We start from the raw sequence: 18,921 nt of genomic DNA, 5'->3' as shown, positions 1-18,921 counted from the left end.
TTGTTACTAGTGCAAATGTCCATTCCTGACATCAACAATTGAATTACAACTAGTAAAAATGCAAATTGTTCCAAACCAGTATGACTTTTTTCTTCCGAAAGACACAAAACGGTAGAATGTTAATATCAGTAACCATTTGTTTCATTGTATGAGGGAAAAATGCAATAAAAGTGAATGTTGACTGAGGCTAACATTCTGCTCACCATCTCCTTTTGTGATTCACAAAGAAAAGAAAGTCATACTGGTTTGAAACAACATGAGGGCGAGGAGCTGATGACAGAATTTTCACTTTTGGGTGAACTATCCCTTTAAGAACTGACTGAAATGATCAGAGATATTGTTAAAAATACATTTCATCCACTTTTTTCAAACATTGCTGTCCTTCAGAAGGATATACCGAGCGGCAGGCACTACATAAGGTTTGACAGTCTTTCCACCCTTTTTGATGGATTTGACATACTCCTAAACACCAGAGGAACTTACCATAATAGTAACTATATGGTGTGCTTTTGCAGCTTTTAATACTTTTCCAATAAATTACCTTTTTTGGACTAGGAAGAACACAAAGTTTCTTTCCTTTTTTTCTCCCCCAATCTAGCATAAAATATTTTACGGGCACACAAAGACAGTAATGATGTGGACAAGACTCTTCTCATTATGAAATATTTTAATATATTTTATATAAAATAATTAAAACATAATTTACACTTATTAAATGTACACTCATTGATACAACATCCCCAAAAGAAAACTGAAAGATTGATCAGTTATCAATAGATAATCCAGGCATTGGAGCAACTGTCTCATGCATAAAGCTAATGGAAACATAGACAAAATAAGACTTAAAATCAAGTAAAAAAAAAAAAAAAAAGAAAGAAAATAAATCAGCTTTGTACAAAAAATCATGAATCAAACAAAATAAGAAGGACCGACTAAAGAATATATATATAAACTCAGTACCCTCTAATAATGTTATCAAATCTGTAATCTTACATTTTCACCTTGAATTTACGTCTTTATGCATTTTAATAATAATAAAAAAATCAAAATAAATAGTCGAAATTTTACACAAAATAAACCTTCAAATATTACAGATGAACTATATAATTTGCTATGATTTATGAATGCGCAACACAGATGCACATTTAGGTTTTCACATGTATATTACTTATATTTAGCTTTTTTAAAAAGAACAAACTTAATTAAAAACACCTCCACCCAACTATCAAACATACAAACAGAAATCTTAAGACAATCCATGGTGTAGATATGACATCCAGAACAGGCATCAAGAGTCCAAAAAACCCTCCAACTTCATTGACAGAAAAAAAAAAAAGTTTAGTTTGTAGTCACAGCAATGAGAATCTGATTAAAAAAAAAAAAAGAAAAGAAATATATATATATATATATCTCTCTAAAAGAGGGGGACAGATGAGCTCATCATAACAATATGGATGATGCCATATAAATACAAATACCAACATGTATTGTACATAGATTTGAATAATTTTTAAAGTGTTTCTTTTTTTCATAAATTATGGTGGGGAGATGAAACAAGTAATGTTAGCTATTAGCAGTTCAAAGCTTTATAAAAATCACCCTATGTACAACTACATTACTAAACGGCTCTAAGGAATCCTGCAATGAATGCTAACAGTTTTTATCATCACTCACTGCATTAAAAAAAAAAAACCCAACAACAATAGTATTAGCGTTTTCTATGCTAGTTACTTTCCTAGGCATGTATATAGTTGTTTTTGAGTGGGTATGAGTAAAGACATAATAATTTTAATTTATAACCATAATGACAGCAACAACAAAACAATAAAAGTTAACCGACTGAAGCAGTGCTTTTGCGTTTACATTATAATAGTTCAGAGTTGAAAGGAATAGATCAGATCATTGAGAGGGCAGTTTATGGGTCCTGAGAGAGGAGGAGATATATTTTCCAGTTGGATCACGTTAAAGGGATGGTGAGAGTTGATACAAATCACATCACCGTTCAAAGTTGGACTCCCTGACCACTTTTAAGGCAGACATGTACAGAATAGCATGGGGTACATGATAAACCACATTAGATCCATCCTGATTGTTATTCCAGTTATTTCTCATACACTATAAATGGGCGAAAACCAAGGCCTCTTTAAGATTTCACATAGCATGTAGTCACCAAGAGTGTGAAGGATAAAGAGGAATTTTAGTATGTAAACATGATGATCTGTCTATCTACTGCCAACAGTCGTTTCACCTGATACACCTGAACTAAAAACAATACAAATAGAAAAATAGAGTCTGTATGGAACACAGCTAACTAGAAGTTTTTAAGTGTTAGGCTTGCATATAGATATACAGTGTCTAAATTTAACAGAACAGCCCCAGTTTACCTACAGTGCTATGCCAAAACAATACATTAAGAGCAAATGACATTTCCTGTCACATGACTATCACTTAATGGCTGACTGATGTCCATGCACAGAGGAAATGAACAAGACTTGGGTGTAACATCACAGTTTTAGTAGCGGTTGCCGTCACTGGTCACGTCTTTTCCATTAAATGGGTTGTAAGTGGTGGGGAATCTCCTTCTCTTGGTTTTTTCAGAATACTTCACTGAAAACTAGAGACTAGTGGAGTGGAGGTCTACAGAGCCATTATTGCAGTGGAGTTTCAGTCAGTATAATACCTATGGGATTGCATGTTTACAAATGCAAAGGTTTTTAAGGAGTCTGTGTTTGGTGTAGTAGGAATTAGCACTGTTGAAGCAAGTCTTGGTGAATGCTTACGACAAATCAGTTGAGACGACCACCTTTCTCAAGCACTTTCGACATTTAATAACGTGCAGGATATGAATTATAGATATCTGCAATTAAATTTGTACTAGTTAAACTGTTAATTCAAGGTTTTAGTAAATGCACTACTAAAAATGATGTTATTACTCACGGAAATACCCATTCTTCATATCAAAAATAGAATCTCAAGTAAAAGCCGTAATTTTCATGTCTGTAACTGCTTGTGAATAAAGTCTAAAATAGGCTGTTTTCAAAGCCGGAATTACATTGTGACAGGGTCACAAAAACGGTGCTGAAATGTGCCACATGAACTTTTAAAGGGATAGTTCACTAAAAAATGAAAATTATGTCATCACTTACTCACTATCATATTGTTCCAAACCAGTATGACTAACTGCATCACTACTAGTAGTTCACAATGATTTGTTATTCACTCCTGTTAAAAATGCATTTACAGGTATCTATAATTTTAATAAAATAAATCTTAATTTCTTACTAGTTAAAATTCAAAATACACATATCGGGCTATAAGTAATTATAATTATTTTGATATCAATAATTACATTGTTACTAGTGCAAATGTCCATTCCTGACATCAACAATTGAATTACAACTAGTAAAAATGCAAATTGTTCCAAACCAGTATGACTTTTTTCTTCCGAAAGACACAAAACGGTAGAATGTTAATATCAGTAACCATTTGTTTCATTGTATGAGGGAAAAATGCAATAAAAGTGAATGTTGACTGAGGCTAACATTCTGCTCACCATCTCCTTTTGTGATTCACAAAGAAAAGAAAGTCATACTGGTTTGAAACAACATGAGGGCGAGGAGCTGATGACAGAATTTTCACTTTTGGGTGAACTATCCCTTTAAGAACTGACTGAAATGATCAGAGATATTGTTAAAAATACATTTCATCCACTTTTTTCAAACATTGCTGTCCTTCAGAAGGATATACCGAGCGGCAGGCACTACATAAGGTTTGACAGTCTTTCCACCCTTTTTGATGGATTTGACATACTCCTAAACACCAGAGGAACTTACCATAATAGTAACTATATGTCGTATAAATACAAATACCAACATGTATTGTACATAGATTTGAATAATTTTTAAAGTGTTTCTTTTTTTCATAAATTATGGTGGGGAGATGAAACAAGTAATGTTAGCTATTAGCAGTTCAAAGCTTTATAAAAATCACCCTATGTACAACTACATTACTAAACGGCTCTAAGGAATCCTGCAATGAATGCTAACAGTTTTTATCATCACTCACTGCATTAAAAAAAAAAACCCAACAACAATAGTATTAGCGTTTTCTATGCTAGTTACTTTCCTAGGCATGTATATAGTTGTTTTTGAGTGGGTATGAGTAAAGACATAATAATTTTAATTTATAACCATAATGACAGCAACAACAAAACAATAAAAGTTAACCGACTGAAGCAGTGCTTTTGCGTTTACATTATAATAGTTCAGAGTTGAAAGGAATAGATCAGATCATTGAGAGGGCACATTTTTGATATCTGTAATTTGGTTTTCACTAGAGGCAAAGTTAATTCCAGAAACCAATAAATTGAATAGTACTTAAAAATATCTTTAAAGGCTTTCTTACTAGTTACAATAGCATTATATATTAATTATAAATTAATATTATGTAATTTTTTTATATAAAAAAAGTATTTTTTTTTTCAAGAGTAAACCTAATTGCTGATACTAAGAATTAGCATTTTAACTATTGAAAACTGAATTATAGATATTATTCATATTCTGCACACGATTAAAAGTAATGCCAGATTGCAATCATTTTTTTTTTTTTTTTTTAACAAAGCAAGGTTTTGAGCAGTTGAAAGTTTGAAAGTTAACTCTTAAATGTTCACCAAAAATGGAAAATTCTGTCATCACTGTTGTTTTCCATTCAAAAAAGGTGAATAGTGACTGAGGCTGTCAGTCTCTAACATTCTGCCTAACATCTCCTCTTGTATTCCACAGAAGAAAGTCAGACAGGTTTGGAACATCATGAGGGTGAGTAAATGATGCCAGAACTTTTGTTTTTGGGTGACTCGACTCTTTAATGTACCAGCACATGCAAGTATGTGATTCATAATTTATCCTTATTGATGCATATTACTGCTAGTCAATCCCAGAGCATTGTACCTCTCCTCAAAATTACAGTACCATGTTTTCCCTTAACATTAACCTATTGCATATGTGGAAAGGTAGTCTTAACACAAGATCTCTCACATGGCTCAAGTGTAGATTTTTTTGTAGGTCTGCTTTTCTGATGCATGTTGGGGTTTTTTTGGCTGTTGAGGTGAATGTGCAGTAAACAGGCCTCTCAGATTTCTAGTGTCTCTCTGTTCTACTGGCTCAAGCTTAAGTGTCGTCTTTTGACTCGTTGATTACAAAAATAAATCTACAATGAGAAAGTAGTTCAGAAAGGAACAGATCAGGGTGCTATTTTTGATGTGGAGCTTTTTTCAAGCTAGGACTCATTTTGTGTTTGTTTTTAAAAAATATAATTTGTACTTCTGTACCGGCTTTCAGTTAAAGCTTTGAAGTCTCAAGTCAACAGGCAGACCTGCATAATTCTCTGTCTCTCTTCTTCACACTTTGATAAAGCTCACAGTTTTGTGTCAGATGTAAGAGAGATTGAGCTGGCAGACGCTAACCACTGGATGTCTGCTTCGGATGAAGGTAAACAGGGATGTACTGGACAATAAGAAACTGTGAATTTGATTAGCGGTTGGCACAAAACGCACCAAATGGCAAAGTACAGGTCTGGGAATTTCTCTTCTCATCTTCTCGTTTAAGATGCACTACGTACACAAAGAGAGGGAGAGACATTTATTTCCTTTCGGGAATGGCAGAGGATAAGAGTTTGCTAAATTTGCGGAGCTGTTGACTAGCTGAGTGAGATTCCTCTTGCAGACGTTGGTTATTGTGCCTCAGATTAGCCATCTCTGCTAATAGTGCTGCCTTGTCCTGTTTCTCCTGAGAGAATAAAAGGAGATGGTAGAGGAGCACAAGAAGGACAAGACAAGACAAAAGGGAGAGAGAAAGAGAGAAGCTTAACTGTGATGTCATCCAGAAGGCATAGTAACTGTCACATACTTAGTCTCATGTATAATTTCTGAAATCTAAAAGGACTGCACATTTTTACTGGCCAAAATAAACCTGTCCTGCATTGGTCAGATTCCTCCAATATGACTCACTTTTTCCAGATCATTGTTTAGCTGTTTCAGCATAACTTCCAGATGATACAGACGCCCTGACAGGTCATTAGGAGGCTCTTCACTGTAACACATGCAATGAGAAATGGTGTCAGAGACAAAGAAAAAGACCAAGTATACACAGAGTATATGACTAATTAATGCTTCAAGGAATGTTTCGGGTAAATAATAAAGTAAAATCAAATAACCACAAAAAATACAATCAACGAAAACATTTTTTTTTTTTTTACAGTGAGGCACTTGCAATGGAAGTGAATAGGGCCAGTCCATAAACATTAAAATACACACTGTTTCAAAAGTATCACCACAAGGTATAAAAATTGTATGTGTTAACATGATTTTAGTATGACTAAATTTAAACTTAATACCACCATTAAGTTGTAATATTGGATATAACTTTGCACAGATAAGGTTTCCAAGTGATTTTATCACACTAAATCATGTTAACACGTAAAAGGTTTATGTCTCATGGCTTTACTTTTGAAACAGTGTGTATATTAATGTTTATGAACTTATGAAATGCTCTCAATTGACCTTAACTTGAACTGATCTTGAAACATTCCTTTAACGTGTCCATGCACCTTTTTTGTTTTTTTAAACAATAAAAGCATTTTAGGTTATATGAATATGACCTTATATTCACCATTTCTTATAAGTTTTTCATCATTTTTAATCACCTTTCTCCCTTCACTAGGTCATTATAAATGGCCCTGCAGTGTATATTGTAATTTTTTAAGTACAAATATCCCATGTAGTCTCTCAATTAATATGTGTTCATAAAAGCTGCTTGCATAATGATGATTAAAAAAAACAAAAAAACAAAAAAAAACAAAATGGGAAAATGCTGTTTAAAATAGTCTTAGATGTAGTACGTCACAACACAGGACATGTCAAGTTCCCAAAAGTATTTCAAGTCAACCCCATGTGTGTTTAACAGTTTTAGCTAAGTTACTTAAAAATATTAATCTACAACAAATTACTAATCATTTGTCTAAATTTGTAATCATATTACTTTACTAATTACTTCATTGGAAAAGTAATCACATTACTAATTACATTACTTTTAAGTTACTTTCAAAAACAGTTTTCTGCTCAACAAATTCAAAATAATGTCTATATTTCTTGTTCATTGTCAGGCACACAGCACCTCACATTTCTCCTTCACAATGACTTGTCACGGGGGAATAATTAACATATTCTATATAAATAATATATTAGAAATAAGCATAACCCCTACAATGTACTTAAAAGTAATTAAAGTCAGTAACTGTAATCTGATTACAAGAATTTAAAATGTAATGCGCTACACTGCTTTTTTGGCTAAAAAGTAATTACATTACATTACATTAACTAATTACTTTGTAATTGGATAACACCCAGCACTGGTGTTTAAGTTTGTGTGGGTGAGTGTGTTATACCTGCTGAAAGTAGGGGTGGTCCGGGGAGTCTGTGGCGTGTGGAAATGCACCGGGCTGATGACGGGCCTCAACTCATTGCCAACCGCATGAGACTCAGACAATGAGAATAAAGAAACAGCTCTTTGAACTGTAAAATATCACACAGACATACATAGTTTATTACTTCGATAATTAGTATGATGAATCACATATTTATCTCTGTGCATTAAACTGGGATAGAAGAAAATATTTTATTTAATAAAAAAATGATAAGTATCTAAATTTGACAGGTTTGATCCTTGGCAAGTTTAAATCAGACAAACACATGCTCACACACATACCTTCATAAGCTTTGGCTGCATTGACAAGGCTGGACCACTCCAGGCCACAAGCAGTGTCAGGGAGGGGCATGAGTCCAGGGTCCAGTCTTCTGAGAGGAGGCACCTTATCCCTCACCTCAGTTAGAGACAACTCTGATGCAGATAACGGTACTAGAAGACAGACAATTCAGTTTGGACAGATTACACTAAAGCTATTAGCAGAAAGCAGTGAAAATCAAGCCACGCACTATGACTTGTAAGTGACACCCACCTTTTTTACTGGGCATGAGGGCTCCGTGGTTGTTGTTTTGGCCATGGCGACGTGTAGGCAGCGTGCAGGTGAAGAGAAGATCACTTGGCGGGACCTGTCCTTCAAAGTGAGGCGTGCTTGCATAACTAGCATCTCTCCGTCCACTACACAGACTCTCATCTGAGAAAGTGCGTTGCAGGGTCCGATGAGGAGACTGTAGAGTCAGCACAAACACAAATGAGTTTGAACTGAATTTGATTGACTGCCATGCGTACAAGCAAAGTTTTGTATTCCTTTTGTTTATGCAGGGTGTGCTCACCGCTTCCCGTGATGATGTCTCTACAGGGTTGTCCATGATGATGAGCTTTTTTAAGTCGTCCTCAATGGTGCTCTTGTGAGATTTGCGTGGAGAGCGCAAGTCCCTCAGAGAGGCTCGTAATCGGGGCTGTCCAAACACGTTCTTACTGTTCATATCCACCTGCCTGAATGCACAAGCATTTGTCAGAAATCAAGAACAAGATTTAATTTGGTCTGTCCATGGCCTCTAAAGAAGTACCTCTGGCTTAGGTTCATCTACTGTGCAAAAGTTTTAGGCACTTGTGAAAAATGTTGCATAGTGTGGATGTCTTCAAAAATAATGCCTTATATAGTTTTAACGTCACAAAGTCCAGTAAACATAAAAAGCTAAATCAATATTTGGTGTGACCACCTTTGCTTTCAAAACAGCACCAATTCTACAAGCTACACCTGGACAGTTTTTCTTGGTTGTTGGCAGATACGATGTTCCAAGCTTCTTGGAGAATTCTCCACAGTTCTATCTATTTAGGCTGTCTCAATTGCTTCTGTCTCTTTATGTAATCTCAGACTGACACGATGTTCAGTGGGGGGCTCTGTGGGGGCCATGCTATAATGTTGCAGGGCTCTTTGTTCTTTTAATATATTCTATTTGCAAAACTAATGTTTGGGAATCATACACTGATGAGCCAAAACATTATGACCACCTGACTAATATACTGTTAGTCCTCCGCATGCCGCCAAAACAGCGCCAACCCGCTGATTCATGGACTCTACAAGACCCCTGAAGGTGGTATCTGGCACCAAGACATTAGCAGCAGATCCTTCAAGTCCTGTAAGTTGCGAGGTGGAGCCGCCGTGGATTGGACTTGTTGGTCCAGCACATCCATAATATGCTCAATCGGATTGAGATCTGGGGAATTTGGAGGCCAGGGCAACACCCTGAACTCTTCATCATGTTCCTCAAACATTTCCCAAACAATGTGTGCAGTGTGGCAGGGCACATCCTGCTAAAAGAGGCCATTGCTATCAGGGAATACCATTGCCATGAAGGGGTGTACCTGGTCTGCAACGATGTTTAGGTAGGTGGCACGTGTCAAATTGACGTCCATATAAATGGTTAGACCCAGGGTTTCCTAGAAGAACATTGCCCAGAGCATCACGCTACCTCCACCGGCTTGTCATCTTCCCACAGTGCATCCTGGTGCCATCACTTCCCCAGGTAAATAGTGCACACATACACGGCCGTCCACGTGATGTAAAAGAAAACGGGAATCATTGGACCAGGCGACCTTCTTCCACTGCTCCAAGGTCCAGTTCTGACACTCACATGCCAATTGTAGGCGCTTTTGACGGTGGACAGGGGTCATCTGAGGCTACGCAGCCCCATTCGCAGCAGGGTGCAATGCACTCTGTGTTGTGACACATTCTTCCCGTAACCATCATTACAATTTTCTGTGACTAGTGCCACAGTAGACCTTCTGTCAGTTCGGACCAGACGGGATAGCCTTTGTTGCCCTGCGCATCGATGAGCCTTGGGTGCCCAACACCCCGTCGCCGATTTGTGGTTTGTCCCTCCTCAAACCACTGTCGGTAGGTACTTACCACTGCTGACCGGAAGCATCCCACAAGCCTTGCCGTTTCAAAGATGCTCTGACCCAGTCATCTAGCCATAAAAATGTGGCCCTTGTCAAAGTCGCTCAGGTCTTTACTCCTGCCCATTTCTCCTGCATTCAACACTTTGACTACCCTGACCTTGACATGTGGCCTTGTTAGGAGATGATCAACGTTATTCGCTTTACCTGTGAATGATCATAATGTTTTGGCTCATCTGTGTACTTCCTATTGACACTAAAGGTGAATATATAAATAAACATTTTAAGACAAATGTTTTTGTGAAACATCTTATTTGCCTAAGACGTTTGCACAGTACTATATATGCACACAAACACACTCACTTGCTGCTGATGCTTTCAGTGTTGGTGGTGTTGCTTGATGCATTGCTGCTTTCCTCCAGTTGCCATGCACTATGCTTGCTTTTACTAAATGACTTGGGGGCAGAGCTTGACAGCTGGGTGGAGCCTGATGTGGGTGTGACTGTTGAAGTTCTGAAAGGCCGGGGTTTATCAGCCACAGCAGGGGTCTTATACCCTTGAGGGGTATAGCAGGCCCTAAACCCCCACACACAAATACACACAATGTGATACATATGCAGATATGTGCTAGCTGGTCACAAGATTATACAGAATTATAAATAACTTCATACTCTTTATTTGTGTTTTTTTTTGTTTTTGTGCAAAATAAGCCTTTGCTGCTTATAACATGATATAGCTACAGGAATAACAGGGCAAGGACAATTAATAAATCTATATTTAATTAAATGACTTCAAAAGCTGTATAAGGCTTATTTATACCAAGAGTGAATATTCAGCACAAACAAGATTTTGAATCAGAACAATGCATTATTATGGACCTATCCATATCATGGCTGAAAATTTGACCAACGACAAACCAATTATTGTTTTTATTTTTTTGGAGAGCACATTAAATTTTAATATGGTGCCAAAAACCTCACTGATCAAATAGATATGAGATTTTGGGTCAAGCAGAAACAAAGTGGTGCAAAAAGAAGCTGTGAATCACTTTTCACTGCATTAACCTCATTCCATCCCCTGTCTGAGCCTCATCCATTTTTTGCAGTTCTGCCCACACCTCTGAGTATTCTTCAATCTCTCTCTTAAAAATAATACATTTAAAAAATGCAAAAATCGCAAAAACATTTTTTTTTTTTATATATAATTGCTAAGTACCACAAGTGTATAGGGTCATTAGAGACCCGAGGTATGTAAGAGTGTAGTTTTTTTTTTTTTTTGCACTTCCATAAATTATATTTTTATGATTATTTTATATCTATATAATTTTACTATCACAGAATATATATTTCTTTATGACAAAAAAAATGAGTACTATATTCATACAAATAAACACTATATCACGTTTATTTTCTGTGCAACAATGAATTGTCAACAATGGTGAATTATCAGTATTCCGTATGCATGTACACATACATATTATACATGCTATTTCTTACTCAAGGTGGTGCTGATGTTTCAATGATTGACCTGATTTACATTTGACGTTGCCATTTGATGAAGAAACAAGAAGTAAACTATAGCAAGTACAACACATGAACAGTATGATATGAATATTGACGTTTGGGTGTACAGCTGAAATTGTGCATCTATTTAGACTCAATAAGTGCCTGAGAAAATACTTATCTTATGTGTTATGTGTAGCCCAGTACGTTTTTGATAGCCAATTTCAGTGTGAAAGGAATCCTGTTCTAGATTTGTCCTGATTTGTTGCATTTTCTCTTTGATATATGAAAAATAAAACATCAAAATATATCAATATTTGATTCTATTATTTTCTAACTGTCTTGAATTTTGTTGTTGTTGAAAATTTGACACTTTCTGGGCATTTTGTAGATCCATTTGTGAAAAAAAAAAGGACTTAAATATTTATCTGTTTCTCACTTACCAATATATCATAGTGTTTCAGATTATTTGGATTTAACCACTTTTGTCCATTTTGTGATAGGGTCTCAGCAGACTAATAATCATCATTAGTTTTTGAAACCCAATCAACTGGAATATTAGGGATGCTCCAATCAGGATTTTAACATCCGATCTCCAATTTTCTTTTCATCTAATCGTCCGATGCCGATCATTAACTTTTTATCAGCAGCTCTGTCAAAACTGGTTACATGTAAGCTTTCTGCTCAACGTCACTGTTAACTGAATTTTCCTGTTGGTAATACCATAGTTGCCTAGTTTCTGCTGTCAAAAATACTGTTGGTTGAATAAATAAATAAACACAAAAGATTCAATTAAACTCTTTACTCTAGGCCTTAAAAACAAGTAGGTTTATACAAACTATTCTCTACTGTAAATAAATTCAAACTGAAGTTGAACTGATAACCCATTGGTGTAATTAAACTTAAAGTGAAACTTTTGGTTAGTTTGTCACCATTTAATTTAATTATTTGTATTCATTATTTTATTATATTTCATTAACAATGCTTTATCTAATTATTTTATATAGATTTATTATATGTACTTTCCTTCCTTTTCATTTTGTTGGATGTTGGTAATATTAGTTCCGCTTTCACTTGTTGCTGCTGGGAGTGTAATAAAGGCGACACGCTCTCTCGTGAGGTAAACAAATGACAAGAGAATGGAGGAAGAGCACATGTTTCTAGATTACACAGGTGCTAATGATTATGCTGTTTGCTCAGCAATCATTTAATAAAATTGTTTGAATTATACCCCATCTTGTATTCCACATTATTATTATGATACCTGTGCCTGGTGGAGACTGAGATGCTGCTGCAGTAGATGATAATAAAAACCGCTTCACGCAGGATGCGCCGGTGTAGCGTACTTAAAGCACTTAGCGCATGTACGGAACCGAATGCTGAGCACTTCTGTTACTCTAAGCATGAGATAGAGTTGTGGCACACAGAACCACTCTGAAGATGCTGTAATAATGCTCTAACTTAATATAGACTGGACAGAGCAGCAAAAAAAAAAAAAAAAAATTTGAAGCGAGTAGACTATTTATTTATTTAAATAAATTGCAGCCCTTTGCGATTTAATAATCGCACAAAGTCATATAGCGATTTAGATTTTATTTCGATTAATTGTGCAGCCCTAATTCACTTACTTTGTATGAACTTACAGAGCTGACACATTCTTCTAAAAATCTTCATTTGTGTTTTTGGATGAACTATCCCTTTAAAGGTTAAAGCAAGTTCACTGTGTATATTTGTATCAGACGGCTTGTATTTTACATTAAAGAGAGTGAAAACTTTATTGTCTGGTGAGTTGTTGGCAGTTTTGCTTTTGTCAGATGTTGCATTAAAGCTAGTAATATCTATATTGTCAGACAGTTTGTATTTTGCAATTAATGAGTGAAATTTGTACTAAAAGATGCATTGAAGTAAAGCATGCAAATGACCAAAGTACTTTTTTGTTTAGCTTTTGGTGTAAATAGACCGTTCGACAGCTATTTGTTTACTTTTTTGTTCTTTGTGTGAACAAGCCTTAACACAACTCAGATTATACTGTTCAAGAGCTATACATTTATTATTGCTGTTTGTTGTTTGTGTTGTTGTGCTGTTATGTTTGAGAAGGTAGATATTTCTCAAATTGGAATAAACAAGACCTCCATACCTTGGTTTGAAGTTGTCTGCATTGGCCGATCCCGGAGGGGGGAACGTGCGTGTGCGATAGTTCTTGTTCTGACTGGCTGAGACAGGAATGACGGGTGACGACTCTCTGCGAAGACCCTCCACTGTGGCCCTCCCTCCTGTACCTGACAGCTCCTGCAGGCCACTGTATGTAGCAGAGTTGTGTAGGGGTTTATGGGGAGTTCCTGCATGACTATGGCTGGGCTTGGGTCCTTTAGTGTTGGGGCTGGGCATGTAGAGAGACGCATCAATGCCACTGTCACTAGACCCTCCTTTACCCATGGGGTCAGGGTCAGGATCTGAGGGGTCATTCAGGGCACCGGAAACCCCACCTCCCACCCCGTCAAACCAGCGCTCATCACTGTGATTGCTGGAAGCATTGCTGGAGAGCGTGTTACTGCTAGAGTGACTGGAGTAGTGTGCCTCACCCTGACGGAGAGTAGAACAGGCGGAAAAGAGAGACAGAATTACCTAAAATCGCTACTGACCAATTGTACCTTAGCAACTGTTACCATATCCAATATTATCAGACAAGCTTTTGCTCTATTTTTCTTATGTAAATCTATGGATGTTCTGTGTGTTTAGACTGTTTAAACAGAATTTTACAGAAATTATATAAACAGTAAAACATTATTGCCTAGGCACTTACAATAGTGACACGGAACCCAGAGATCATGCATACTATGTATTTTTTTTATTTTATTTTTACTTTTACAAAATTTAAAATATTTTTAAATCTCTTTAAAATGGTGAACATTTAGAAATGTTAGGAACTATTCTGTTCACTTTTACTGATGTTTTCAGCTGTTATTGCTATAAATTAAGTCTTTAATCTTTTAAGTTGACTGTGATAAGCATATGCCATGATTCTCATTCTCAAGTCTTTGCAGTTTTTAATTATGTTAAGTGTAATTTAACCATTTCTTTAAAGGCAAAAATGCCGTGCAATGTCCCACATCATTCCAGCCAACCTAAAGTCCCAGGTGTACTTTGTTCTTGTGCGTTCCGGATCGGATCGCGCCCGGCCAACCACGTTACCTTTGTGAGTATACTTTTCAGACCACGAGCGAACACGAATGTGTTCGACGCATGCGCACTACAGCTGCTTTGTTACTCTTTTAGTACAGTCAATGGCCACGTGCACAGCCGAGGACCGCGTGCACGAGTCAAGAAAATCTAGGCGGCATGTAGTCGTGCAGCTGTACTGATGCCGCAATTTGCTTCACACATACTGAGTGCGGAGCAATCTGCAACGCGCACACCTGAAGTATACTTTGGCCTCAAGAATAACAATTTACTGAAAATCGTGGTTTTGAAAATAATCTCCCATTCAATTCCTATGGGACGTTCTGTAAAGCTTGTCTAAACAAGCAAGCAAGAGTAGCAAAGGGGGTAGGAGCGAAGTAAAGGATCAATTAAAACTTTACTTGGAGGATGACTTCTCACCTTTGAGTGGCGGTTTGGAGAGTCCTTTCCTGGTACGTCCTGCCGGGCCTGTCTTCTCTGAGCGGAGCCCACTGACACACCTCGCGATGAGGCAGGCACATGCCACATGGGCTCTGTTTAACAGACACAAAAACACAAAGTGGTATGGGTGTTTGATACACTTCATTGTGCTTGGTAATCAGACTCTATCAGAGTCAGTCAATAGGTCAATATACACCAGGATAATGGCATATCAGCATGCATCTCACAGCCTCTGATCACCAACGGTTTTATAAAGCAGCGGTTCTCAACTGGTTTTGCTTCAGGACCCAGAATCAATTTTATTTAGACATTAATTGGTGCAGTCACACAATTGTTTAGAGTACAAAAGTAAAATAAAATTTCCCTAAAATCAAATTTAAATGTATTTATATTATTATGCATATTTATTAAGCTAATAATTCAGAGTACAAAACACAATGCGGTCATCACAAACCATGTTTATCCTCACTGCATGTTATCCGTATTTAAATGTTGTCTGGTTTCTTAAAATTTGCATTTATTTATGTGTTTAATTTTTTTTGTGGTTTTTGAAGATGAGGGCATGTCACACAACATGTCCATGTTGGCATGTGCATAATCTGGCTGTTACTAGGCTACACTATAAGTTTAGAAGTTGAGAACCACTCATAAAAAAACATCCTAATTTATGTTTTTCACCAGCAGAGGGCAGTGTTCACAAATTGTAAGGTGGTACACAAAATCATTCACAGCAGTTTTTGTTAAAGAAATGTTATTTCATAAATGTCTTAGTGTTTATTTGTATTCCACACAAAAAACAAAAAAAATTGTGTTAATGTGTTTGTTTACCCGACTTGTTGCGCTCCATTGTGCTCTCTTGGCTAGTGAAGCCAGATGATGATTCTCCACTTGAAACATCAACAGTAACATGAGGGTCAAAAGGCTGAAGAGAACGCTGGACTGATCCAAACCTACACACACACAGAACAAATATTAACATTGGGTACTGAATATATATAACATAATACTCAAATTTAATAAGCAACTAACTCATGCAACAAGGCAACTGCTTGTCCATTTATTAAACATTTCAAACGTCAATATCTTTGGCCAGTGACATCAGCAACAGAACAGGAAACATAGAACATGTCAAATTAAAGCAGGTATTTAAAGCTGAAGTGTGCATTTTCTGTGCCACTAGCATCACCAAATGGAATTGAAAAAATAATCACTGTTTTCAAACAAATTCCAGAAAACTCCCTAGTCTTCTATGGGTTGTACAAACAAATAGTCCCGCTCCATACTCACTCTATTGGTTGAGCCAATTTTGCTTTGTAGGGCTAGAAGGTCGCATTGTTTTGATAGAGCCACAGAGTCACAGCATTACACTTTTAGGTGAAATCAGTCATCCTACAAATGGCTTATAGTTATCTTTTCGCTTTTTGCACCTTTCAAATTCAGTATGCCTCACACAACACACAGAATCCTGAGTTTGTTGCAAGGTAAGTGTGTTGTCACTTGTCACCCTGTTGATTTGAGCAGTAATGTACGGCTGGATCTGATGGGGCTATTAATAGCACTCATTAGCACATCCTGCTGATTCACCAGCACAAATACAGTCAGTGTGAAATGCTAACAGACTAACAGTACCACAACTCCTCTTCATTACACTCGAATACAGTTTTAATCTCCCATCACACAAAACAAGAGTAAAAAAGAACATTACAATCTTACAGAGCAAAAGCCTTTGAAATATTGGAACACAATCAGCTGAATTGTTATCCTGAAACAGCTTGTTCTGAGCTCTATAAATATTTCAGGTTTGTCATGGGGATGGTGTTTTGAGAGGACAAGCACTTATCAAGAGCAAAAACAGCATATGCTTTCATCATTGTATGAAACATTAATGATGTGATTGGGAAACATTGCAAAAGGGTAAAAATAGTGTCTCATTCAAACACACACTGTTGCTTTTGTGTCATACAAAGAGACACATACACAACAAGTTTCTCTAGTTGAACAGGGCAGCCAACCAGCGAGCAAGCACAGAGCACACACACACACACACAACAGATCTAAGAGCACTGAAAGGCTGCCTGTACATGCATTGACCTCTGCTTTATAGACACATACAAACACACAATGGGCCTGTAAATCTGAAGGGTGAATAAAACTTAAGCCGATACATGTCTCAACATCTGCCTCTCATTAACCATCAGTCACACCCCCTCATGATGTTAAATAGCACCTGAAGACATTCATTTCATAGCTTCTTTTGGGTCACTGTTTCCAAAAGGGCTGGGCAATATACTGAAATAATAATATATTCAACATTATATTGTTGGTGATATAACATTAACCAACATATTGAATATTGCAATTTTAATGTGCTGTTTTCTAAAGACCAGTAAGACCATTTCACGCCCACTCACGACTCATGTATATTAGAGTGCTTGATATATATTAATACCTTCTTTGATATGCCAATAGAAAGTTTGACTAATTTCCTCAAATCAGCTCTTTGGAACTGTCCATTTCAAAGGTTCAGATCAAAACACTGATTTGTTGTGTTTTTGCATATACATTTTGAAACTACTAGTCTAACAAAGGTTGTAAGGTAAGGATGGGCAATACCACTTATTTTCATTTAGATCCGATACCAATAATTTCAAGTCCAATACCGTCGATACTGATACCAATACCAATACCGATACTTCTATTAATTTTTTTTAGTCTCTGGATAAAATGGGTAACTTAAAATAATTCGTCATTATTTTTATTTATTTTTACATTTGTGAGCCAAAACAGAAAATTATTAGACTCTGTTTTGTTTACCCTTACAAAATTTAACCATGGTTTCACTACAGTAACTATAATTTAACCATGGTATTTAGTTAAACCATAGTTACCACACAATTAACCATGGTTATTACTTCAATATTACTGTAGTAAAACCATGGTTTCAGGCCAAAAACACAAACAAACAAACATGGTTTCTACAATATTACTTTAGTAAAACCATGGTTAACTACTTTTTTAAATTACTTATTAAACAAAAATTACACACAAACTCATTATAAGAAATGTCATCTTTAGATATGTTGTTATTTTAGCGTGAATTTACTCCAGAAACTGTTTCTCTGATTTTCTATCATTACCTCTACAAGGCATTGATCCCTCGTTTGAACGAGCCTTGTGAGGGCGCTTGTGTCTTTCAGCATGCATGTTAAGAGGAAGAAAAAATAGTTCCCATCCTGCACAAGTATTTGCTAATATAGCCTAATCCTTTTTATTTCACTTTGAAGCTTATTATTATTGTTCATGTTCATGTTCACCACATAATAATATCCCTAGTAAAAAAAAATAAAAAATAGAATCTATATTTTTGTGTGAGGATCGATTTTTAAATCCCAATTCCCACTACTTAGTAGGTCCTCGTGGTGGCACATTTATTCACCTCAATCCGGGTGGCAGAGGACAAGTCTCAGTTGCCTCCGCTTCTGAGACCATCAATCCGCACATCTTATCACGTGGCTCATTGTGCATGACACCACGGAGACTCCACATATGGAGGCTCATGCTACTCACCGCGATCCATGCACAACTTACCATGCGCCCCATTGAGAGCGAGAACCACTAATCGCGACCACGAGGAGGTTACCCCATGTGACTCTACCCTCCTTAGCAACCGGGCCAATTTGGTTGCTTAGGAGACCTGGCTGGAGTCACTCAGCACACCATGGATTCGAACTCGTGACTCCAGGGGTGTTAGTCAGCGTCAATACTCGCTGAGCTACCCAGGCCCCTGAGGATCGATATTTTTGATACAACATCAGTATCGAAAGTATTGATACTTTAGGATCGATCCGCTCATCCCTATTGTATGGTGGAATTATTCCCCTGATTAAAGAAAAAAACAAAAAACAAAAAAACATGCTTGT

At 36.7% G+C, this 18,921-nt stretch overlaps 1 protein-coding gene across 1 annotated transcript in view; it reads right to left on the bottom strand.

Moving 5' to 3' along the window:
* Window positions 1-5,249: 5,249 nt before the first annotated feature.
* Window positions 5,250-18,921, bottom strand: part of sipa1l3 (signal-induced proliferation-associated 1 like 3) — a 142,822-nt gene continuing 129,150 nt past the window's right edge. The window contains exons 12-21 of the mRNA XM_051724372.1: window positions 15,830-15,951; window positions 14,981-15,093; window positions 13,518-13,963; window positions 10,242-10,454; window positions 8,309-8,471; window positions 8,011-8,203; window positions 7,761-7,910; window positions 7,441-7,567; window positions 6,005-6,086; window positions 5,250-5,783 (exon numbers count right to left, since the gene is read on the bottom strand). Of these exons, the coding sequence (XP_051580332.1) occupies window positions 5,637-5,783; window positions 6,005-6,086; window positions 7,441-7,567; window positions 7,761-7,910; window positions 8,011-8,203; window positions 8,309-8,471; window positions 10,242-10,454; window positions 13,518-13,963; window positions 14,981-15,093; window positions 15,830-15,951 (1,756 nt within the window). The 3' untranslated portion in view covers window positions 5,250-5,636. The remainder of the gene's footprint in view (window positions 5,784-6,004; window positions 6,087-7,440; window positions 7,568-7,760; window positions 7,911-8,010; window positions 8,204-8,308; window positions 8,472-10,241; window positions 10,455-13,517; window positions 13,964-14,980; window positions 15,094-15,829; window positions 15,952-18,921) is intronic.

This window comes from Myxocyprinus asiaticus, chromosome 18 (genome assembly GCF_019703515.2).
Source record: "Myxocyprinus asiaticus isolate MX2 ecotype Aquarium Trade chromosome 18, UBuf_Myxa_2, whole genome shotgun sequence".
NCBI classification, from domain to species: domain Eukaryota; kingdom Metazoa; phylum Chordata; class Actinopteri; order Cypriniformes; family Catostomidae; genus Myxocyprinus; species Myxocyprinus asiaticus.
This window is presented reverse-complemented; position numbering and strand designations above follow the sequence as displayed.